Source organism: Doryrhamphus excisus, chromosome 14 (assembly GCF_030265055.1).
Source record: "Doryrhamphus excisus isolate RoL2022-K1 chromosome 14, RoL_Dexc_1.0, whole genome shotgun sequence".
NCBI lineage: Eukaryota > Metazoa > Chordata > Actinopteri > Syngnathiformes > Syngnathidae > Doryrhamphus > Doryrhamphus excisus.
This window is the reverse complement of record NC_080479.1, coordinates 10,186,003-10,212,149: the sequence shown is the minus strand read 5'-3', so window position 1 is coordinate 10,212,149 and position 26,147 is coordinate 10,186,003. Positions and strand designations below refer to the sequence as shown.

The 26,147-nt window shown below is 41.5% G+C and overlaps 1 protein-coding gene across 3 annotated transcripts in view; it reads left to right on the top strand.

Moving 5' to 3' along the window:
* trappc9 (trafficking protein particle complex subunit 9) overlaps positions 1-20,691 on the top strand; it is a 112,077-nt gene extending 91,386 nt beyond the window's left edge. For all 3 annotated transcript variants that reach the window (XM_058046461.1, XM_058046460.1, XM_058046459.1), the window contains 2 exons: positions 18,847-19,070; positions 20,361-20,691. In XM_058046461.1, the coding sequence (XP_057902444.1) occupies positions 18,847-19,070; positions 20,361-20,540 (404 nt within the window). In that variant the 3' untranslated portion in view covers positions 20,541-20,691. The remainder of the gene's footprint in view (positions 1-18,846; positions 19,071-20,360) is intronic.
* The last annotated feature ends 5,456 nt before the right edge of the window (positions 20,692-26,147 follow it).

Genomic DNA, 26,147 nt, shown 5'->3' with positions numbered 1-26,147 from the left:
CTCAACAGCTTCACTGATTGATTTTCGTATGCCCTTATTACCATAAGATCCCTAAAATATACTTATTTTTCAAAATTAGGATGAGGGCCTTGACTGAGTCAGTACATGATAACATTTATTTTGATGCGTTGTCACTTTTGTTTCAATAATGCCTCATTTATCTCGCAAAAAATGTTACGCAAAAATACAGTAGTTACCGAGGAACTAATGACTAAGGCACATGAAATTACAGTAGTTACTGACGAACTAATGACTAAGGCACATAAATGTAGAGTAGTTACCGATGAACTAACAAAGAACTACTGAGGAACTAATGACTAAGGCACACACACTTAGAGTAGTTATTGAGGAACTAATGAGGAACTAATGACTTAGGCACACACATTTAGAGTAGTTATTGAGGAACTAATGAGGAACTAATGACTAAGGCACATTAAGTTAGCGTAGTTACCGATGAACTAATGAGGAACTAATGACTAAGGCACATAAATGTAGAGTAGTTACAGATTAACTAACAAAGAACTACTGAGGAACAAATGACTAAGGCACACACATTTAAAGTAGTTATTGAGGAGGTAATGACTAAGGCACATACATGTAGGGTAGTTACTGACAAACTAATGAGGAACTCATGACAAAGGCACATGAATGTAGAGTAGTTACCTTACCGATCAACTAACAAAGAACTACTGAGAAACTAATGACTAAGGCACATACATTTAGAGTAGTTATTGAAGAACTAATGAGGAACTAATGACTAAGGCACACACATTTAGAGTAGTTATTGAGGAACTAATGAGGAACTAATGACTAAGGCACAGAGTTAAGAGTAGTTACTGAGGAACTAATGACTAAAGCACATACAGTTAGAGTTGTTACTGACAAACTAATGAGGAACTAATGACTAAGGCACATACATTTAGAGTAGTTATTTAGGAACTAATGAACTAATGACTAAGGCACACACATTTAGAGTAGTTATTGAGGAACTAATGAGGTACTAATGACTAAGGCACACACATTTAGAGTAGTTATTGAGGAACTAATGAGGAACTAATGACTAAGGCACAGACAGTTAGAGTAGTTACCGACGAACTAATGAGAACTAATGACTAAGGCACATACAGTTGAGTAGTTACTGACAAACTAATGAGGAACTAATGACTAAGGCACATACATGTAGAGTAGTTACTGAGGAACTAATGAAGAACTAATGACTAAGGCACACACATTTAGAGTAGTTGTTGAGGACCTAATGAAGAACTAATGAGTAAGGCATGTAAAGTTAGAGTAGTTACTGAGGAACCACTGAGGAACTAAGCATATATAGGCATGTATACAGATGCCCCATTCTGGGTATGGTGACATTTTCGAAGTGCTACTAAAAATAGTTCCCCATACCAAGCTTCATAGAAGTCAAGTTAAAGCAGGCCGCCATATTGAGAAGCAAAACAATCACCAACGTAGAATGTAGACATGCCTCACGGCACAACCGGCTTGTTCGCATCCTTCCATTTGGACTGAAGCTATTCACGCTTTTATTAGACCGAGCGCCAGGACTGACGTTTTGTCAATCAGAGCCATTGTGGAGTTAATGTATGTAAGCACAGACTCGGCAGAAGGAGGTTATTTTAAATCCCTTGGGAAAATTCGATTAGGAGCGAATCTTTATCAGTGATTGAGAGTGTATAAGAGACTAATAAACGCCAGTCGATTTAATCACGCCTCAACATTCAGTTGAGTAATGGGGAGTCAATTGGATATCAGGGCTTGTGATTTCTTGAAATGCTTTATTGAAGATATGTGACTCATTCATGCTTTTTGACAATCAGGAATTCCAGATGAAACGCACACCCGTTAACTTGTTAGAACAGCCAGACCTGCCAGCTGCGGACAGGATGCAAATGCTATAAATAATGCTATAAATAAGCAAACTTTATAACAACAATCATTACACTGGAAATGCAATCGTGTGACTTTAAGTTTTGACAACTTCCAAATGAGCTCACGGCAGAGGGATCAATACGCAGCAGCTGCTAAGAATGTCAGGCTGATAATTTGGCTTTCAAACTCTCTATTAAATAGGCGTTTTAACACGTCTGTGTTTTTGCCTTTTGATTGGAGGTATGATTTAGGTTCATTGACATGCAGATTTGTTCCTCCAATCATCAAAGCGGTAAAAACACCCTCCCTCCAAAGATCCTTGCGCTCTTCTTTCTCTCCATCCCTCCTTCAATTAGCCCATCAAATCCCCCTCCTACCCAAGCAACACCAGACCTGCGTCGGCTTTAACCTCTCATGTCAACCAAAATGTACATTTTTATGAGACCCATGTCTTGGGAAATATGTATTAATGCTACTGCACTTTAATTATGGGTGCATATAATGGTAGACACATATAGTCATAAATCTATGTCGCTCGGAGGTCAGCTGGGTTTTGTACAGTTGATGAAATATTATTATTATAGTGTGCTGGTAACATTTGCAGCCTTACATGCAACCGATGATGACCAGTGTTATGGACATACCGTAAATCTCCCACTGAAGGAAATAAAAATGGATGCAAGTCAAAACCGTCTAATTACCGACTACTCATACTAACTCTTTGAGTATTCAGTGTGTCTATACTAGCAGTATGCGATTTTTTAGTATGCGAGCAGTTGTCGGATGCATACTGCATTCACCGGAAATGTTGAGTATGTATCATGAGGTTAATAATCACACTCAAATTACCCGGAATGCAACCCGATGTGACGTCACTGTGAAAAAAAAACATTGGCTGAACACTAAGCAGCAGGATGGACCAAACGGTGGTGTCAAGCAGGATATATTGCGAGTTGTTTCGCTTCTTGTTTTCAAAGTAAAAGCAGTGATTTATCACTATGTTTTTTTTGTATGAGAAAAGTAAGGGGGTGTTTTATTTTGTGCGTTGCTCACTTCGGCTAGCTTAAATTTTGCCAAATTCGTCCAAACAAAATTTTAAACGGTTCATATTTGGACAAATAAATGGCACACTCTGGATCTAAACAGACACTTTTTTGCCTGCTTTTTAAAAAAAATCTCAATAAAGTGTGGAGTTTGCATGTTCTCCCCGTGCATGCGTGGGTTTTCTCCGGGTACTCCGGTTTCCTCCCACATTCCAAAAACATGCTAGGTTAATTGGCCACTCCAAATTGTCCATAGGTATGAATGTGAGTGTGAATGGTTGTTTGTCTTTATGTGCCCTGTGATTGGCTGGTCACCAGTCCAGGGTGTACCCCGCCTCTCGACCCAAGACAGCTGGGATAGGCTCCAGCACCCCATGCGACCCTCGTGAGGAAAAAGCGGTAGAAAATGAATGAATCTGACTTTGTGGAAATTAATTAATCATGGCAGGGTCTGAAACCGATTAACTGGAACCGTTGGCTGTATTGTGACATCTTGCAGGTTAGGGCATCAACTTCCAGGCATCCAATATGTCCGCCCGTCACTGAGGGATGGAACAATCTGGCACTATATAGTCATGAAACTGCTGCTTTACGTGTGTCATCATCTGGAGGTGCGCCAGATGTTTTTTTTATTTATTTTTTTTTACAAAAGTAAGCCAAAATTCTCCAAGCGACAAACTCATTATAACGCGGCAGTTTACATTTTTGACAGGAAGCTAACTCGGCGTTACCTTTGAGAACCGCTTTGTTTTTCTTCGACCTGGAAGCAAAGCAAATGACAGGAATGTGTTTACTCTCAGGTGTTGTACGGAGGAACAATTATTCTGGTGGGATGCTAAGTCCTCGTGAACAAACCAGGACGAGGTAACAACAGACCATCATCGCACCACACCGCAGCTGCGAGGGTGCTAATGATGATGGCGGTCACAGCCCCACAACCAGAGACGAGGGTTGCCGCTATTCCTAGAAGCAACACTTTTTTTATTTAGAAGCCACGTGTCGACTGCTGCATCTCACTGCTAGTTTTTTTTTTTTTTCCCTCCTCACTTCATTAATCTGTTCATTTATTCAGCGCACTACTCCTAATCTAATTTTTGTGCCGCTCATTCATCATGCTGGGGGGCATCGCCTCCTTCAGCGGCTCCTTCTCTCTCTCTCTCTCTCTCTGTGGTTTTACAGATATTAGTAATCAGAAAGGATGAGGAAAGGCACTCCTGCATCTGCAAGCAAGTCAATCAGTCTACGTCAATAGCTCCTAAACCTTTCACAGTCGCGTACCCATTCAGACATTTGACTGGATGTCATGTACTAGCCTACGCCTGCACGCTAACAAAAAAATTTTGCAACCTGAACGCCCAATCCCAAAAACATACAATTATACGTCTTTTCCTGTGCTGTTTTTGGCAACAAAATGGAAATAATCGGTGCAAAGCAACTCATGTTACACGTAAATGTAATAATTATGATTGTGGCGTACAGAACGTACAGAAACCTATAAGGAAATTAATTCAATACCAGGCTTATTATGGAGCCAAATGGACATATGAGCATGTATGGCGTGAGATTGATTGCCCTTTCGCAGCAGGCGATGGCTGACGAGCGAAACACTTACCAGTATGTGACATCCTGTACATCTGCCTTGCTTTTGAGCTCTATACAATTTCAAATGTGCCTCGCTTGGAGTTCAGTTCGTGACTGGATGTCATGTCCTAGCCTACGCCTGCACGCTAACAAAAAAAAAAATTTCAACCTGAACGCCCAATCCCAAAAACATACAATTATATGTCTTTTGCTGTGCTGTGTTTGGCAACAAAATGCAAAGCAACTCATGTTACACGTAAATGTAATAATTATGATTGTGAACAACAATGGCGTACAGAACGTACAGAAACCTATAAGGAAATTAATTCAATACCAGGCTTATTACGGAGCCAAATGGACATATGAGCACGTATGGCGTGAGATTGATTATGCGGCGAGCAAAAAATGCACAGGAGCACGGAGCTTGCGTGATTAAAGCTCACTTCTGTGCATTTACGTACAGAATTAACGGTTGTGAACAAGGACGGGGTGAAATAAAAAAAAAAAAGTACACATTGTCTGAGCAGCGTCGGAGAAAGTCATACACACATGGTGTGTTCATGGACCGCCTGCAAGAACGCCTGAAGAAAACACATTATTTGCTCTTGCATGTGCAAAATTGGGGGTCTTTCTAACATAGTCGGTGCATCCAGTCAGCAAACAAATGATAAGCTTGGAGAACACTCTCATTTAGCACGGTGTTTAATCCCGAAAAAGCTTCAAGTTCTTGAAAAAAGCTTCAAGATTAAACACAATATTATTATCAAAGACACAGAACAATGAACAACTTACTATCTCTATCTGTCTAAGCCAACTCTTCTACTACGTTAACTTTAAAATTCACGTCTGTGCTATTATATTTCTAACAGTTAATAATAAATTATTAACGATTGCGCACTTGAAATTTCTCACACAGCTCTGCAAAACACCCACTCTAACTTTAGAGTGGTTAACTAAATCGCCATTAAATTTGGCACACACCTTTAGGAGCCTGACAAGGACATGTTTGTAAAGTTTGAACAAGATTGTTTAGAAAAACAAACTAAAAAAAAAACGTGACTTATCAACTTATGCTCCATAAATCATTGATCCTTTGTCTGATTACAAAACTTTGAAGATATCGTTATTACAAAAGTATTTTCAGGCGGCATAATAGAATACCACAGACAGTGGTCAATGCACAAACTGATGCGGCGATGTCCATAACGCTCCCAACAGGAAATCGTAACCATATACAGTATGCTGATTCTTTGCTTCTCACAGATAACGACACAGAACAACAACAACATCGAAGCGGTCCGAGCAGCACAAGCAAAGCATTTAATACTGCAGCCTGACAGCTAATCAATGGCTTTAAACCTCATAGCTGAGTCAAGCAATAACTTCCTTGGGGTTCATCACAACAAGTGATAGCTCACAGGAAAGGTTCGTTTCACCGGAAAAAGGACATTGTCAAGAGACCATTGATGTAGTAGACATTAATGTATGATATACATATACTTGTCTGATTTGCACAAAGGGTGGGGCATTTTTTTTTAAAACTGATGGACAGTTGGCAGTAGGCATGGGCCGGTTACTGGTTTTTAAGGTATACCACCGTATGAAATGATCTATCATACCGTTCCACTTGTTTCATTCAATGGCATTTTTTAGTTTTTGTAGGATACAGGATTAGCCACATATTTAACAGAGCTTGTTTTTAGATGTGTAGTGAAGCCTGTTTTATAGTAGTGGGCACATACACAGGATGGGATCCTCTATCTCTGCCCACAAAGAAGCAGGTTCTTCCTTCATTGGCATCCCTAAGGCGACTGTCCTGTTGTAAGAGTGGACTTGGAAACTGTCTTCACTGGCGTTATTGTCAGAATCAGAATCAGAATCAGAAAAGGGTTTATTGCCACGTAGCTATGCTAGTGTTACTCCGAGTGTCTGTCCTCCTGGTCCCACTCCTTAATGTCACATTGTTGTTTGGGATATATGGAATCTCTTACATGTATACTTGTACCATTCATTCATTCATTCATTCATTTTCTACCGCTTTTCCTCACGAGGGTCGCAGGGGTGCTGGAGCCTATCCTAGTTGTCTTTGGGCAAGACATTACATACACCCTGGACTGGTGGCCAGCCAATCACAGGGCACATATAGACAAACAACCATTCACACTCACATTCATACCTATGGACAATTTGGAGTGGCCAATTAACCTAGCATGTTTTTGGAATGTGGGAGGAAACCGGAGTACCCGGAGAAAACCCACGCATGCACGGGGAGAACATGCAAACTCCACACAGAGATGGCCGAGGGTGGAATTGAACCCTGGTCTCCTAGCTTACTGGAGTACGAAACAATTATTATTTATTTGATCTTATTTGAGCTCTGTGTATCTGCATTCGACTACTCTGGCTTAGGCTGCATTGTCAAGCACAGAACCAGTGTAGAAAATGACAAAATTTTTAATTAAAAAGGCGAGGTAGTTTGTTTTTCTGGTGACGTAGGTGCAGACACATCTATTAAAAAAAGAATGAAAAATACAAAATATACAGAATATACAGTATAAATATATGTACGCCGTCTTTTTTTTGTTTGTTATTCCGGAAGTGCAGTCTGATTGTTTTTCCTAAAAGTCCAAACTGGGCGTTAATGTAACGCTAAGGGTTGTTTGCCTCTTTACTCTCAGCTGACCTCTGCATCTTTCCAATTAAGTCCAATTAGCTTGAGTTAGTTATTGCAGAGATGCAACAAGTCGCTTCCAATCCAAATATTCAGGAGGAAGTCGAAGCGTTTAGAGACTTCTCGCCCTCCTGCCCTGGCAGCTTATATCAGCTTTGGTTCTATTTGCCGGTGAAGCGCAGGGTATTTGTTTTTACCGGCACAAAACAAGCTCTTAAATGAAGTCCACTTGCCCTTTCGCAGCAGGCGGTGGCCGACGAGCGAAACACTTACCAGGATGTGACATCCTGTACATCTGCCTTGCTTTTTGAGCCTCGCTTGGAGTTCGTTTATACGCAAAAAGTACTTAGCACCTCCATCACTCAACTCCTGAATGCAAATGGTCAAGTCTAGGTCATTCGCTCTGCCGCTTCGAGCCTTTTTGACCGTCTTCCCGACAACATCAGTCTGGACCAATTTAGGAATGACCGCCTCCACTCCCCCCCTCCCCACCCCCTCTCCAAAGACATCAACCTCTATTGAGCATGACAGAAGTCCATCAATAAACCAGTGTGTGTTCGTAACTTGGTGCCCTCATTGGCAACCATGTCTGAGCTACTTCCAGAGGCAGCACTCACCCAGGTTGGATTATTAAAGCTGAATCATTCAAAGGGCAGAGAGGTGGACAGAGGGAGAAAAACACTTAAGTTTGAACGTCATCTCTTTTATTGATATCGATTAGGCCCCATTTATGCCCAGCCTGTCAGTGGACCGATAAATGGATCTTTATTGATCATTTACACTATAATGTATTTGTCAAGTCACTTACTATAGTAATGCAAGGGTTGCCTATTAATACAAATGGACTTTTTACTGATGTTCTGACTGGAATATGTGCCCGTAATGCTTGTTATAGAGCACCAAACGTGAGGGAAAATCTCACTGGTTTACTGTTGCTGAACTGTTGGAATTCATGACCTCCTGACGGGAAAAACCTCCTTGCTCATGGGCACGATCAACAAAGATAAGACAAGCCCATGCATACGCCATATATTTCACAAAAAAGTAGGCTTCGCTACACGTCTTAAAATAAAGTAGAGCACTGCCAAGTATTGGTCGTTTTGATTATTTTCTTTTTTTCGGTGAATAGGCTAACCTAGCATTATGTTATTGTTATAATGTGGTTGTAATGTTAGCACTGGACTGTAGCACACATAGCTATGCTAGTGTTACTAGAGTGTCTGTCCTCCTGGTCCCACTCCTTAATGTCACATTGTTGTTTGGGATATATGGGATCTCTTACATGTATACTTGTACCATTCATTCATTCATTTTCTACCGCTTTTCCTCACGAGGGTCGCGGGGGGTGCTGGAGCCTATCCCAGCTGTCTTGGGCGAGACATTACATACACCCTGGGCTGGTGGCCAGCCAATCACAGGGCACATATAGACAAACAACCATTCACACTCACATTCATACCTATGGACAATTTGGAGTGGCCAATTAACCTAGCATGTTTTTGGAATGTGGGAGGAAACCGGAGTACCGGGAGAAAACCCACGCATGCACGGGGAGAACATGCTAACTCCAACCCTGGTCTCCTATTATTTATTTGATCTTATTTGAGCTCTATGTATCTGCACTCGACTACTCTGGCTTAGGCTGCATTGTCAAGCACAGAGCCAGTGTAGAAAAATGACAAAAATTTTAATTAAAAAGGCGAGGTAGTTTTTGTATCAAAAAAAGTATTGAACCGGAACACAAACATATTGAACTGAACCGAACCGTGAATGTATGTCTTGTTGCACCCCTAATGTTTATGTATTTACATTTACATATGTCAGACCTATTATGCTTTGCATGTCTTTACTGTAGGGCTTGACGCTACCCTATGGTTTAAATAATACAATAAATGGTTTCTAGACTGGAAGGCTATTTAAAGATCAAACCTGCATACGGAGGGAATATTGTATTGGGTTTTTTTTTTTTCTTGGTTTATTTGAGGGTAATTTGTTGTGAATCGGCTGTCACGCCGCTAAAATTGCAGCTATTTCTTACCCCCCGGGAAAATAAAACAGGAATTTGTATGCTATTTTCGATGTAGGAAGGTGTCAGGAGCAGGCTGATGCAATGAGTGCAGCCTGTACCCAGTTTTTGTTTGTGCTGATTGATCACACACAGATATAGATGTTGTTGCAGTTTTTTGGTCGGGGGGGTGGGGGGGAGTAATTAGATTCACAGAAACCTAGGATTGCATCTTAGGGTGTTGGGTATTGTGGTATCGGACATTATTTAGCCATAGATCCCTTACACTACATCAGGCAAATTGAGGCAACCGGACTAATTTGCTCTGTCATACACCTACTGGTTTAGTTTGAGCATACACACACACACACACACACACACACACACATACACACACACGCAAAATTGTATTCTTTTGTCTCCACGGTGTGACGCTAAGTGCTTTGCTATCCTTACTTTTAAATTGGAGAGCATTTATCTGCAGGCCCGGTAATAGGAACCTGTTAAGATCCACACAGTAGACTCATTAATGGCTAGTAAACATCTGAACAGGCAGTAGCGCTTTTGATTTGTTTGTGCATCACCAAGGACGACATATGCACACACATATACCACACCAATAATTACACTTTGCCTCATTACTAATCCTGGATGTGTCAAAGCTATGAAAGTTGGTTATTCTGGTCTCCACAAGCAGCAGCGTTTCCCCAGCGATTAGTATTGTGTTTCAAAATAAGATAAAGAATGGAAGGAGATAGGAAGGAGAGTTGTTTTTCTTAATGAGATCACTGCGTCTCATCAATCCCCGATGAATCACGGCTAGCCCAGCAGGTGACTGAAGTCATTTTTTTAAAGACATTGATTGCCATTTATCCCGCGGAGGAAATAATAATGTCCTAGGTAGCTGTCTGTAGTCGTTTGCTTCTGACAGCTCATTACCTTGCAAACTAAAGTTACACTTTGGACACGCTTTCTCCCATTTCTGCTTCCCAGATGCCATCCTCTCTAAAAAAAAAAAAAAAAATGTTATTTAATGCTAATTAACCCAAACAAATAGCATATTTTATTTTATTATAGTTGTATTCTATCACTTTATGAAATACTGATTGATTGATTCATTCATTCATTTTCTGCCGCTTTTCCTCACGAGGGTCGCGGGGGTGCTGGAGCCTATCCCAGCTGTCTTTGGGCGAGAGGCGGGGTACACCCTGGACTGGTGGCCAGCCAATCACAGGGCACATATAGACAAACAACCATTCACACTCACATTCATACCTATGGACAATTTGGAGTCGCCAATTAACCTAGCATGTTTTTGGAATGTGGGAGGAAACCGGAGTACCCGGAGAAAAACCCACGCATGCACGGGGAGAACATGCAAACTCCACACAGAGATGGCCGAGGGTGGAATTGAACCCTGGTCTCCTAGCTGTGAGGTCTGCGCGCTAACCACTCGACCGCCGTGCCGCCAGAAATACTGATGTTTTTAAAAATTATAAACTGTATATTTCAGACTGAAATAAAAAAATACGATGTATATTTTTTACAGCTTTAAGCGTGAGTTTTTAAAAATAGCTTAGCTTTTTCTTTTAATGTCTTAATACCTGCTAGGCAACGCTGTCATCTGTCGGATTAGTTTAGCCTTAACATAATGGCCACATCAAGTAACACCCAGTGTGGTGTTCTCACATCCAACAACAACAACAACAACAAGAGCACCATTCCACAGCAGGTTGTGAGTGGGTGAATACTCTCAGCTTTGTGGTGTTCTTTTTTTTTCCCAAACATGAGAAAATGACTTTGCTTCCTTCAAGCCTTTAGCTAATGCCTGGGAAATCCTCTTCATGTCAACCCCCCCTTCATCTGCGTCATCAGGAGCAATTTTTGCTGCTTTCAGCCTCCCACATGATGGCTTGCTCGCTGGAGACGCGTAGAGAACCCTAGAATTTGAGCAAAAGCAGCTTGCCTGCCTTTAAACTAAGCTGGTAGTCAGGCAGACAACACGGGTAAAGGTTTAGTAGCAACGTGTTTGGATGCGTTTTGAAAAAAAAAAATCATAAAGTCCCTGATGCATATCATCGCTGTTGCACCTCCAAATGTTGTTTTGCATCCAAACAGCAGTACATGTGCTCATTTAGTGCACTTTTTGCACCTCATTATGTTTCCCAAGCGGCAGTGCGACAAAGAAAAGGAAAGCCATCACTATGGAAGCTCAGAGAGAGGAGAAACACCCACCAATATTAGCTACTCTTTTGGTCTCAAACGGGGTATTAACTCATACAGTCCCAGTACCGGCCATTTTTGACAAATTTGATTGAATATTGTGTTCTATGGCTATATACCATTTTACCATATTTTAATATTTTTAATATTAAATAATAATATATATTTTATAATAATAATATTTTAATACCATATTTTTAAAATTACCACATTTTCCGGACTATAAGTTGCACTTTTTTTCATAGGTTTGCTGTTCCTGCGACTTATAAATGAAAAAACTAGTAAAAAAAAAAATCAGTATTAACGCCGTGTTGCATTTTTATGCCGTATCGGGCCGTTAATTATCGTACATCCCTAGTATGCCGTCCTTTCTGGACTAAAAGTCGCACTTTTTTTCATAGGTTGGCTGTTCCTGCGACTTATACTCCAGAGCGACTTATAAATGAAAAAACTGTTTATGTTCCATAAACACTGGACACCTTTTCTGTTCATGTTTATTTTTTGTGTAGCTGAATAAGCATTGTGTTAGCATATCTTACACCTATTCAGCCTGTTCTCTATTCTTTTATTGTTAGAACTTGCCTTCCAAGAGGATGTAATGTCTGTTTTGGTGAAGTAGTTTGTAAAATAAATTACCAGCAAAAAATGCGACTTATACTCCAGTGCGACTTATGAATTTTTTTTCTACCTAATCATGCATTTTTGTCCTTGTGCGACTTATACTCCGGAGCGACTTATAGTCCAGAAAATACGGTAATCATGGCACCTACCAAAAGAAAGAAAAAGTTTGTGTCTACCTTTTTCCGTTCTGTAGTAATCAGCAGTAGAACATCGGTAAGTTTCAGGAAAATATCAGTTCCCGACTAAAAAAAAAAAAAGATACTATTCAAGCATAACTTTCACTTTGAAACAAATATTTTTGTTTTTTACGACAGCATATCCGAACAACTATGCCACAGCTTAAGAGACACATCAAAATAATTAATTGACGACATCTTTGGTATTGAATGAGTCAAGGATTAAGATGATTGAATGATAGACAGGTCATGGAGTGGGTGCACTGTTACAAAGAGTCCAATTTTTGTGATCTTTGTGAAAGATATTATATACATATTTCATCTTTATTGTATTTGTATTTAAAAGAAGTCTAACATGTGGTACTCGTACCACAACAGCTTTCATCTAATGGCTGGAAAAGTCCAATAGTTTCAATCCGATACGAGTCGGGGCTGAGAAAAGCAATAGCATGCATGTCACGAATAAATCGTTCCTTTGATTGAGCTGAAATCCATGAAGCACAGAAGTCGCCATTAGGCGCAGTAGAAAGGAGCGGAATCATCATAATAATAATAATAAGAGATAAAATGTACAATAGCATTAGTGTTATAGCTCGTCTTTCAGCTTTGCAAACAATGACGCCGTGACTCTTATCAGCGTAATGAAAGCTAATCATGTAAACAGCTAATTCTGGCCCATTAAGCAAAGACTCACATGTCAGCAAAACAACATAAATACGTTTGGACAAAAGGAATTCCACTGCCGCCATGCCTAAGGTTATCGGAAGTCGATTCATTTGCATAATTAGGGTGGCAACATATTAAGCGAGGAGGCAGGCGAGCAGAGGCGAGTAATGAGGCGGGGAAGAAGGGTAAAACGTGTAGTTGGGCACATGACAGCAGCCTGGTTGATGTTTAGACCTCGCTATAGTGGAACTCTCGGGGGAGGCTCGCTAATGGCTTTGATTTTTCGTGAGACGAGTCAAAACAATCATTGCCTCTTCTCGCATGCGCCTTTTCGTTTGAGCCGTACCTTATGGACTACAAAGCGTCCCCATCTGTTGATACGTATCATATATCATGTCTGATTTTTCCAAGCGACCGTGTGAAAACAGCTTCATTGCATTGGTAGCATTTGAAGTAGCTAAGCTAGCTGAGTAGCCCCTCTCTAAAAGCCCACATTTGATGTTGTTATTAAAATATTAAAAATTGTTGTTGTTAAAATAACACAAAATCACCATGCGACTAACTCACTAGATTTTTGCGGTTAGTTTTTACACAGAAAACTTTGTTTATTTGTGTTTGGGGACGGGAATAATGAGCTTCATTGCATTGGTTGCCTTTGAAGCAGCTAGCTTAGTAGCCCCTTTTACACAGCCTGTAAAAACTGACATTTTTCAGGCGGCTGTCATTTTTCCAACTTTGTTTGTATAAAAGGCACTGAAACATCATGTGAACACCTCACAGCAGTTATGTTTTACACCGGAAACTTATTTATTCCAGACAGTCTTAGCAGCTAAGCTAGCTCAACGTTCTGACTAACACATTGTTTATGGCTATTTTGCAGGCTATCTGTATGAAAGAAGCTCATGGAAAGCCGACTTCGGTATTAAAGCCTTACACATTTTTGCGTTAAGTGAATTATTGAAAGGTTATTATATCCACGTTATCTTTATTGACTATATCTCCCGCCAGAATCAATACACTGTCAGCATGACTTTATAATTGCATTTTTTTTTCATCTTCGGCGTTTACAAAAGTGACAGTAAATAGTCACAAAATGAACACCGCTTGATTTTTTTTTGGTGGGAAACTCATTAGATTCTCTGTGTACTTTAGGACCCGATAAGGAAATCAGATCTGCATTCATACAATAATCATGACATCATATGGGCATGGGCTGAAATGATAGATAACTGTTGCTATTACAGTTTTACACAAATAAACACTTTGTTATCAGATAATATTGATGTAGCAGCTGTTTTTTCCTCGCTTCACTGCTCGCTGCTATCTGCAGAGAGGGAGATAACCCAAATGATTTTCCAAATTTATGTGATTCGCTTGAACTGGCATCTTCTGACCATCTGGATGGCAGCGTACCTTCAGACTCGGAATAAGGAACGTATTTCCAGATGCTGTCTTTCATTTCTCTTCTTTCTTTGTGTTGCGTTTCCTTTCCGGAAGCACTCAAAATTTCACATGGAACGGTATAATTATACACAACGTACGTAGACGGCGTTGACTTCAAGCAGCCGGATCATGCTGTACTCCCTTGACGTCCGTGGCGTCAACACAAAAAGCTATCGTTTGAGGCCTTTGGGTTGAATCTGAAGCAGTGTCGTGATTCAAATCTGATATGCATTGATTTTTCTCCTGGAGTGACTCCTGGATGGGGCAGAACATGCAGTAACTGTGTCTTCTTCTCTTAAAATCTATCTACTGTGTAGGTTTAATGGAAATTCAGAAGCTAATATTTCATCTGTAATAACCAGACGTATAAATGGAATTCTATTACCGCTACGTTTATTAATACAGGTCGATAACAACGTATGAAAGGATGCTAGGGCCAGTGATATCAGTGAAAAAGCATATTTTTAGTATGGACATCAATCTGAAATAATATTTGGGAATTTTCTTCTTATATTAAAATGACTTTATTCCCATAATAACGTAATTTTAGCTTTATTTTGTTAGGTATGTTTCTCAATATACATATTCATACATTCATTCATTACATATTCAATTTCAATCCTGGCACAAAAGACACAAACATGCTTTATTTTGCATGCATTATTTATGTTCATTTTCTATAAATAACAATAACATGTTTTTTCAATTTCCGATATCGATCCCTAATAACAATGCATTACTTTGTGCATAAAATACAACTAAATTGAGATATTTATCATCTTTAAGGGAAAACAGATCCTCATGAAACCCTGGATATGTTTCAATTTAGGATACAAATTCCCCTCAGGAAGTAGTGCTTTTAACTTGATCTGAACTTAATCTGTTCCAGGGTCAAACTGTGTTCAAATTCATTTTCAGTTGTCCCCTCACTATGCCGCGCACCCACTCTATTGCGTTTTGTTTGCGTTTTCGAGTGGTTTGTACGCAGGCCTCACAGCTAGGAGACCCGAGTTCAATTCCACCCGTGGCCATCTCTGTGTGGAATTTACATGTTCTCCCCGTGCATGCCTGGGTTTTCCGTTTTCTGTCCCTGTGATTGGCTGGCCACCAGTCCAGGGTGTACCCCGCCTCTCACCTGAAGACAGCTGGGATAGGCTCCAGCACCCCCTGTAACCTGAGAATAAGCAGTAGAAAATGAATGAATGAATGTATCGGCTATATTGGCTAATACAAACGTAAAGGTAACTATAGGGGTGCTATTCATGTCTAGAGGGCTCTATTCATTCATTCATTCATTTTCTACTGCTTTTACCTCACAAGGGTCGCGGTGGGTGCTGGAGCCTATCCCAGCTGTCTTGGGGCGAGAGGCGGGGTACACCCTGGACTGGTGGCCAGCCAATCACAGGGCACATACAGACAAACAACCATTCACACTCACATTCATACCTATGGACAATTTGGAGTGGCCAATTAACCTAGCATGTTTTTGGAATGTGGGAGGAAACCGGAGTACCCGGAGAAAACCCACGCATGCACGGGGAGAACATGCAAACTCCACACAGAGATGGCCGAGGGTGGAATTGAACCCTGGTCTCCTAGCTGTGAGGTCTAACCACTCAACCGCCGTGCCGCCCACTTTGAAAAACATTTGACCTTTAATATTTCACTTCTGTGCTACTAAAATGACATAATATTTTTCATAATATTATTATTTTCCTCATAATATTACAAGTTTATTCTCGGAAAATTGTTTGAAAATTGTCTAAAAAAAAAAGTGTAATAAAAACGTCATTTTTTCCCCCTACTACAACACACTTCCATACCCATACCAAGAAATATTTTCTCAGTTTTTCTCCAATGAGCGAGGCACCGTCTCGTGCTGTAACTCCCCCTCCGTCTTGTCCGCCACACGGTTGCTGTGGCGACTCCTGCAGCAGCAGCAGCAACAGCGGGCGCTTCAACTCTGCAGACTGCAGCATCTGGCCGGAGGCTGCACGCGATCCAAGCGTCTGTTACATAACACCTTGTTGCTGCTGTAGCCTCCTGTTAGCGCCAGAAGGTTGATTAATAAACAAATCAATTCCTCTGAATGCATTTATGAGCATGTGGCGACAAAGAAATGGTAGAGCCACCTGTTGATCCTGTTTCATTGCCATATTTCTCCCTCCATTTGCTTTCCTTCTGAATGCCATTTTCTTACTGTCTCTTTAAATAATACGAGACCTGATGAAAGCACCATTCTTTCCCATTATTGTCATTGCACTCCAAACTGTATGTTTGTGTGTTTATACGGATGATTATCACAACAAAACCAAACACAGCAGACACAATTACTTGGTAAGAAAGTCCCAATAAGTCTAGAAATATTTGTTTTGGCAAATTGGCTGCATTAGTAATCCACCTCTGACTTCCCATTGTTGGGATATTGTCTTCCTTTACAACAGGGGTCTCAAACTCAATTTACCTGGGGGCCACCGGAGCTAGGTTCTGGGTGAAGCCGGGCCGCATCAGGTTTTCAAAAAAAACCCAAAACGCATTTATTAAAAACTGGAAAAAAAATCAATAAAAAAAACTATCTTCAATGCTTTTGCTTCTGCTATACCCTACACTTTTTCAGTACTTTGGTTCCGGTTTTCCACACCAAAATATCTGATAAAACATTCCACTGTTCTCAAATATCTTAATTTTTATTTTTCTACACACAAAATAAGATTTAAAAAATAAATAAACAAATTAAGAATAAAGACAATAAATCAATCAATCAGTAATAAATAAGTAAAATAATAATAAAACAGCAAATAAGAAAAACGTAAGAAACCACATACAGTTGGTAGAGAAATTATTTTTTTCAGATTCAAATGTACAGTATTAACAGTTATTTAACCTTTAACATGAACATTAATGAAACTTAATCATTTGACCCAATTAGCAAGTTAGCATCGTACTCAGTTCCATCTGGGAGCAGCGTCGTAACTTTAACAACATGTTTGATGAGATGCTTTATCTTGACGTGTATTTTCCCTTTTATTCCAAATCATTTCCTGCATTTATTTGTACCCGGCGTCATAAGCCTTTAGCTTCATTGCTAATCCAAAGCAAAACAGGGCGGGGTAACAGGGTAGGGTAACAGTATGGGCGGGGCAAAATCATGTTAATTGTGTCCGGTGTGCACACAGCTTTAAGCTGTCATTTCAACATTAAACTTTGGTATCAAGGTGGGGGTCTCAAACTAGCGTCTGAGGCCGCGGGCCACGAGTTTGAGACCCCTGCTTTACAACTTTAAGGGTTTTACTTGACAAAAAAGGTGATATCAGCCCTTTAAAACTGGCTGATCTGAACAGTGCTGTTTAGAATAAACATTAGTTTGCATTCTATTCGCTTCTTTGGTAGGAAATCCGACAATAGTTCTTATCGTTATAGTAACGAAGTCACACTGGACACAGAACACAGCGACATGGAAAAAGTACAGTCGTAAAAGGATTCAATCCAAAAATGAATAATAGACAGAGAAGAGCTCTATATCGTCATCCCTCTGTGTTGTCTTGCAGGCCTTTCCGCCTTCTAAAAGTATTGTCTTTACTAGTCTGGAAGGACAACCTCCCCAGATCTCCTTGCCGCGGCACACAGAATCCATGACCCCTCTCTGAGCTTTTGATCGTTTTCTCTTCCATGGTGATGGCTTTCCTTTTCTTTGGCGCAAAAGTGATTCTTCCTCAGTGTGTATTGTTTTCATCCCGTTCAGCCATGAGCTTTGGGGCAGCAACCGATGGCTGTCAAGATGAGTTTCCTCCATAGGGGGCAGAGATAAGTGAGATCCGGGAGAGATCCATAGTGGAGCCAGATGAGGTGGTTTAGGTAGCTGGGAAACACCTCAGCGTCCACCATGAGGAGTTGGATGAAGCAGCCTGGGCTTCTCGTCCCCGCGACCCAACCTCGGATAAGCGGAAGATGGGTGTTCGTAACCACGAAACGTGGTTTTCTGTGTGGGCTTGTTCTCCCGTGACAGTGCAGTATTGGTGGTGCGCCACTCAACCTCACCCCCCCCCCAAATATCAGTCTATCTTCCCTCCCAAACACAGCTCGGCTCTTTCATCAGCTTGTCACACGTCGTCAGCTGCTGTGAGTCACAGTGTTTATCACAGCCCCGGGCGTGACATCGCAGCGCGTGTGACATTTGCCGTGTGTGTGTGTGTGTGTGTGTTATTGTGGGGGTTCGCTTGTTCAAATCAGATGGCGCCATTGCCCTCCGCATCTCAGCTAAGTAGGGTCATGTGATGAGAGGCGAGCCCCGCGTATTTAGGTGTTTGGTCAAGCATCAAGTGTGAGATTACACAAGCAGGGAACGTCTGACAACAAGCTGCTTTAATGTGGGATGGATTGTGACGCAACAATCAGGCTGATTTGCATGACACCGCCCTCATAAAACGGGATGAAACACATGACCATGTGCCCGTCAATAGCGCCTCTGCTGGTTACAGTCCAGTACTGCACTCCATTTTGCCTCATCATGCTTTCGTTTGTCTTCTTCCGCAGACGTGTTGGTCAACGGGAAGCCGTGCGATTGCGACGTGATGGCCGACTGCCGGGTGGGCGACGCCGTGTCCTTGGAGATCAAGCTGACCAACCTGAGCAAGAACTCGGTGGGGCCTCTGGCGCTGACCGTGGTACCCTATCAGGACTACCAGAACGGGGTTCAGAACTACGACCTGGGCGAGGCCGTGACTTTCATCGGATCCAACACTTTCTACATCGACACGGTCACTACTGCACACTGTTGACACGCACTCCATCTTTACTGTCAATCCTGGCACAAACGACACAAACATGCTTTATTTTGCATGCATTATTTATGTTCATTTTCTATAAATAACAATAACACATTTTTTCAATTTCCGATATCGATCCCTAATAACAATGCATTACTTTGTGCATAAAATACGACTGAATTGAGATATTTATCATCTTTAAGGGAAAACAGATCCTCATGAAACCCTGGATATGTTTCAATTTAGGATACAAATTCCCCTCAGGAAGTAGTGTTTTTAACTTTAATCTGTTCCAGGGTCAAACTGTGTTCAAATTCTTACATTTTCAGTTGTCCCCTCACTATGCCGCACACCCACTCTATTGCGTTTCATCTGATTGTATCGACTATGGCTGCACGGTGGACGAGTGGTTTGTAAGCAGGCCTCACAGCAAGGAGACCAGAGTTCAATTCCACCCTCTGCCATTTCTGTGTGGAGTTTGAATGTTCTCCCCGTCCATGCCTGGGCTTTCTGTCCCTGTGATTGGCTGGCCACCAGTCCAGGGTGTACCCCGCCTCTCGCCTGAAGACAGCTGGGATAGGCTCCAGCACCCCCGCGACCCTCGTGAGGATAAGCAGTAGAAAATGAATGAATGAATGTATCGACTATATTGGCTAATACAAACATAAAGGTAACTATAGGGGTGTTATTCATGTCTAGAGGGCTCTATTCATTCATTCATTCATTCATTTTCTACCGCTTTTCCTCACGAGGGTCGCGGGGGTGCTGGAGCCTATCCCAGCTGTCTTTGGGCGAGAGGCGGGGTACACCCTGGACTGGTGGCCAGCCAATCACAGGGCACATATAGACAAACGACCATTCACACTCACATTCATACCTATGGACAACTTGGAGTGGCCAATTAACCTAGCATGTTTTTGGAATGTGGGAGGAAACCGGAGTACCCGGAGAAAACCCACGCATGCACGGGGAGAACATGCAAACTCCACACAGAGATGGCCGAGGGTGGAATTGAACCCTGGTCTCCTAGCTGTGAGGTCTGCACGCGAACCACTCGACCACCATGCAGCCTATAGGGCTCTAATCATGTTAAAAACAGGAACCAGTTCATTGATACGTTCATTCATTTATTCATTGAATGAATTCAGTTGAATGGTCCACAACATCAAAGAGAAATCAAAGCTAAACAAAAGTCTCCAGTCATTTTCTGTGAGCTACGGAGCGTAGATCTTTAGAAGAATCGTCGCTAATGATCCTCTACTGCTCTCTTTACATGCGCAGGTCAAAGCCAAAGATAAGTCGGTCTGCACGGGCGCTCTTCTCTTCCTCTACACTGGAGATTTCTACCTTAACATCAAGTTTCAAGACGACAGCGCCGGACGAGAGCTGCCCTTAGCTTGGTTCACGCTACCCAGCGTCCACATCAGAACACGGGACACTCTTCTACAGGCTGCAGCCTGAAGATGCTCAGTATACTGTTAAGCATGTACATGTCTTTTTTTAACAATAGCAGCTAGGCAAGTCATAGCTAGGATGGCCACGTCCAGCATGTAAGTTATTTCTATCCATACAGAAATATGACTCATTATGTGACATTTAAATGTTGTAAATAAAAAACACAAAAATATCATTAGAAGTCTTCTATTGTCATAGGCTGTTGTGTCGTGCACGTGTACCTAATGTTGTGTCTGGACAGTGTATGATGTCTTCACTTGGCAGGAGTGGGATGACTGTACAAGAACCTCCACCCACCCCCACCCACCCACAGCACACAGGGATTTGGACACACTATTGGTTTACAGGTACGTTTTACTGAGCATCGTTTTAATGCACTGGGAGGTGACTGATTCCATGATGGCGTCCTTGATATTTACATTTCACAGCAGAAGATGGTGTTGTGAAGAAACATGGACTAATTATGGTAATCCATTCACTTCCTGTTGACATCACGCCCATGTGGATCTCCTTGATTAACGGATAGACCCAAATTACATTTTTGCTATAATCAATAGTCGCTATAATCAACCATAGTAGTCAATGGGGCATGCCCAGTAAAACGTAAACACCAACATCACGTGATACCGACTTCCCCGAGTTGTTCTTTCACTTGTTGGAATAATTCCGTATTGCCAGTTTTTCGTTTGTCCAGTCTTGAAATTTAGTTTGGATCAAAAACAAACTTTCCGTATCAGTCCAGTGCCGATTGCTGGCCTCCATTTTTAAAACTGAAGAACGTCTGGAGCTGCGTGTTACGTCATATCTGAGCATGCAATATGATAAATATAACCAGGAAAGGATCAAATTCAAACTAGGTACATGTTTTATATAGATATATATTTTCTTTTGACTTATGGACTTATGAATGGCGTATAGAAGGGTTTAGATTCTGTTCCACAGATGGCGCTAATGCACACGGAAGCTGCTTGCCAACCGCCAACAAACAACAGAAGAAGAAAAACGCACCCTGACAACTTTCCGTTTGAGCGGCTACAAGATACCTCAATCGGATTGGGGAAAGGAATATTCCACCCCTGTTAATCCGATTATATATTCATTCGGATTGGCACTATTCTTTCGGAATGAGGCGTATACAAAGGTTCAATTCTTTCAGTTTGAGCAAATAAACCAAATGCAATTGGAATATTTGGGTCCACGTATACGTGGATATTGACATAATATTTGCAAATGATGATTAATAAATGTTAATTATAAAAAGTGATATTGGATAATTCCTCGCGGCACACCTGACAATTTTTCAAGGCACACCAGTTGAAAATCACTAGATAAGTCAACCTGTTTGAGTTGGTTTTAGTAGGTCCAACCCCCCCCCAAAAGCACACAGTATCTTCCCTTATTGTCTGTTGTCTCACACTGCAGAAAAAGGACAGGGAGGGCTGACACCTTTGCTTTCATTACAATTTGTACAATTTATTCTCCCCCGTCCTCCATTGCAAGATTTGCTGTTTTCTTTGAGCCGCTAACTGCTGCCTCACACTACAGAGAAAGGACAAGGAGAGTTGGCAGGGACAGGAAGTCATACTTTTGTTGGGGTTTTTTTGTTTCTTTTTTTGTTTTTGTTTTATATTCATTTTTCTGGTTATATTTGTTTTTTGCTAGGTAGCATGCCCTGCAGGGTAAGTGTTGCATCAAACACGTCTTTGATATTATATATATATATTATTATACTACATTAATTGTGAATACAAAATACATTAGCATGCACCTTCATTTATTCAAGTTTCCATGTGTAAAAATTCCCACCTTTTTGCATCTTTTCCTCTGTGGTGTGACTGACAGAAGTAGAAAATGCACTCTTGGGTTGGAGTAGTAATAATAGGAGCGCGTTAAAAGGAGCTGTCGGAGAGCAAATGTCTTTTACTTAATAGCCATGACATCCCGGAGCTCTACTGAACACTCTGCTGCGTACCTCCACATGAAAACATTCATGCAAATGAACGTGCACAGGAGGGCCGCAGTCCAATTAAACCCCGCTTTTTCTTTTTCCGGGCTTTTCTAGTCTTAAGTCACGTCCATTCATAAAGTCCCACCTTCCACCTTGATATGTAAATGACGCCAGCTTGGATTATTGAGTGTGTGAGCTGAGGAGTCCTCATCCACTTCTTAGCCTCTGTATATTTACTGTCCATATGTGAGTGGAATGATGTATGCTCTATACCGTATGGCTGCTTGCATAATGCCTCTCAGCGTGCGCTACAACAACTCAAATATCAGAAAAATGTGTCTTATCTCCAAGAGAGGAGGGGGAATGGAAGGGGGAGGGCAAAGTTCCATACATAGATCCTGTAACGATAACTGCGCCGTCGCCATGACGACTGTACAAACTCCATCCGCTAATGAGGGCCGTGAGATGCAGCCTTCTCGGAAAGCTAGCACCCAAAAGAATAAAAAATATATTTTAAAAACCACCTCATATGCTGTAAAAAGCTAAGACGCTCTCCAAACTATTTTAGAAGGAATAGAAGTGGTGTTAGTGTGTTGCATAAAACAGCATATTTATGAAGTACCTGTAATGTTTTAGTGATATTTTACTTCATAGGAAGTCTTATAGCAACTTTTGTTGAATACATACGTCCGAAAAACAAAAGGTCAACGGTTGTGACTGTCGTTGTGACCCGGATTGTGCCCCCCAAAGCCGCCCACGCTAAGTGTAGGAATGTCCGCTGGTGGTCGGAGAGCCATGTTTTTAAAAGTAACATTGTTCAATTTTAGCGGTTATACAAGTTTTAAAAAGTGATGTCATGATATTAGGGGGAAAATATATATGCTAAAATGTATATATTTGGTGGTAGAGCATTCGTCTCCCAACATGAAGGTTGCTGGTTCGATTCTCCGCCCTCCCGTGATCATGTGGCAGTATCCTTGGTGGGCAAGATACCGAACCCCCGGTTTCCCCTGATGCTGCGTCATGTGCTGACAGTGTCAAGAGCGCTTAGAGCGCCTTGGCGGTGGAAAAGCATCGACCATATTTGTCTTGTGAGATTTCCTGTGTGACTTTGGAGTCCGGTTTTGGTCAGGGTCCTCATTTGCAGGTCCCGCTGTGTTTTACAGATGTGATGCTCCTCTGCAGAAAAACAAAGGGGAAAAGGTTGTTAGCGTATGAATGATGTTCCTCGTCTGCTTCTATCAGCAGCGGCCACTAACGGCCTCCTCCATCACGGCCATCTTGAAAATCACTTCATCACTCAAGCAGGCACCATGAAAAAAAAAAAAACAAAAGAAAATGAATAAAAACATATGAGGAGTCATTAAAATGCTGCGGTTAATAGTATTTCCATTCTCTGTGCTAAAGTTGTGTGCGTTATCACGTTTAGGCCTTGACGCTATTGATTTGACGGTGTTTGCTTGCAGAGAAATATATCATGAAGTTAGCGTTGCCCCCCGTTGATGCCTGACAGACATAACAAATCATCTCGGAGACAATGATGTATCCCCGCATGGTCGAAAACAATGCAGAACGCACACGACTCAATCCTGATGGCCAAGTTAGCATACATCATGTTGACATCCAACACGCACCTTTTAAAGCGGACCTACCATGTTTCATTCTGTCTATTAAGTAGAAAACACTTTTTTGTTATTATATTGAATGCTGCATGGGGGTCAAGTGGTTAGCGCACAGGCCTCACAGCTAGGAGACCAGAGTTCAATTCCACCCTCTGTGTAGAGTTTGCATGTTCTCCCTGTGTATTCCTAGGTTTTCTCCAGGTACTCCGGTTTCCTCCCACATTCCAAAAACATGCTAGGTTAATTGGCGACTCCAAATTGTCCATTGGTATGAATGTGAGTGTGAATGGTTGTTTGTCTATATGTGCCCTGTGATTGGTGATCGGCGACCCTCGTGAGGATAAGCGGTAGAAACTGAATGAAGATTGAAAGTTGATCAGGTTAGATGAGGCCACAAAGAACTCCTCGTGTGTGATAAACACAGACAATCGTATACTGTAACTTCATTCCAATCCATCGCCATGGAGACGAGGCTAAGCGCTTGCCATAATTAAACTTTTTCTTCCTCCTGTGAAGCGTCTCTCCACAAATGCATTAGGACTTCTGTGGGTGGTCTGCACTTGCCTGGACATGAAATGCTGAGAGTTGAAATTATTTGAATTTGTCTTTGTGATCTTCATATCACTGAAGCGTATTTTCATCGCTTTCATGTTGATCAAGAGCATGTAAGAAATGTCATGACCGCGTCTTTGTTGATTCCATAGGGGTCATCTTGTCATGTTGTGAAGGATTCTGATATGCACTCAGGTACAGGTACGGTTTCTAACATTAGTTTCACAATGAATGCATGGGCACACTCTTTGGGTGGCGGTGTTAAGGTCGAGAACCAATCAGCCCAGATTTCATTCAGATCTGCATAGAGAATTGTTCTTATTTAAAGATAATAATGCACAGTTTTATGTGTCATTGCCACAGAGTTGTGTATTTATAGTATGTTTATTATTATGGTCATGCTTTTAATTCGGCATCATACTCAGAGCTGTTTACAATTGTACAAATACACCAGTGGTGGGCGGTGCATGGAGCAGACTCTGTGAGGGACAGTATATTTAGAAAAGAAAAGCATAATAAATGTTGCTGTACATACTCATCCACCCTAATCCAAGTACCATGTGCCATCCAGCATTTTTTTCATGATCTGGATATTGCATTTTTATGCTGATATCGAGACGATTATTATCGGACATCCCTAATATTTACCCAATAACTGTCACTGGAAATGTACATTTTTCCTCCCAAGTCAGCATTTGTGAGCATAACTTTAATTGTTGCTCTGATCAACCAATCAGAAGACAGGAAAATTTCCATTACTGCTGGCCCTGGTTCAATAAACACACGCAGCCCTGTTGCTAGTAGTGTTTAAGTGATGTAGGCCAGCACTCCTGATTCTGAAGGCCATGGAGATATTACATTGACAAGACAACAAATAGATGCTGAAATCTACTAAACCTGAAAACTAGCATACATGAACTAGTGCAACCGAGACATGCTAACAATCAGTGTTTCTGATAGTGGGCGACACGGCGGTTGAGTGGTTAGCACACAGACCTCACAGCTAGGAGACCCGAGTTCAATTCCACCCTCGGCCATCTCTGTGTGGAGTTTGCATGTTCTCCCCGTGCATGCGTGGGTTTTCTCCGGGTACTCCGGTTTCCTCCCACATTCCAAAAACATGCTAGGCTAATTGGCGACTCCAAATTGTCCATAGGTATGAATGTGAGTGTGAATGGTTGTTTGTCTATATGTGCCCTGTGATTGGCTGGCCACCAGTCCAGGGTGTACCCCGCCTCTCGCCCGAAGACAGCTGGGATAGGCTCCAGCACCCCCTGCGACCCTTGTGAGGAAAAAGTGGTAGAAAATGAATGAATGAATGTTTCTGATAGTGGTTAGGCCAGCATAGAAAGCATTGCTTGCCCTAATAAACAGTTTTACCTCACCTTAACAGTTCCCATACTTTGTACTTATGTAAATAAAACAATGCATACATTTGATGCCAAAAAGATATTCATTTACAGAATGTCAATTGTAATCCAATCGTAATCC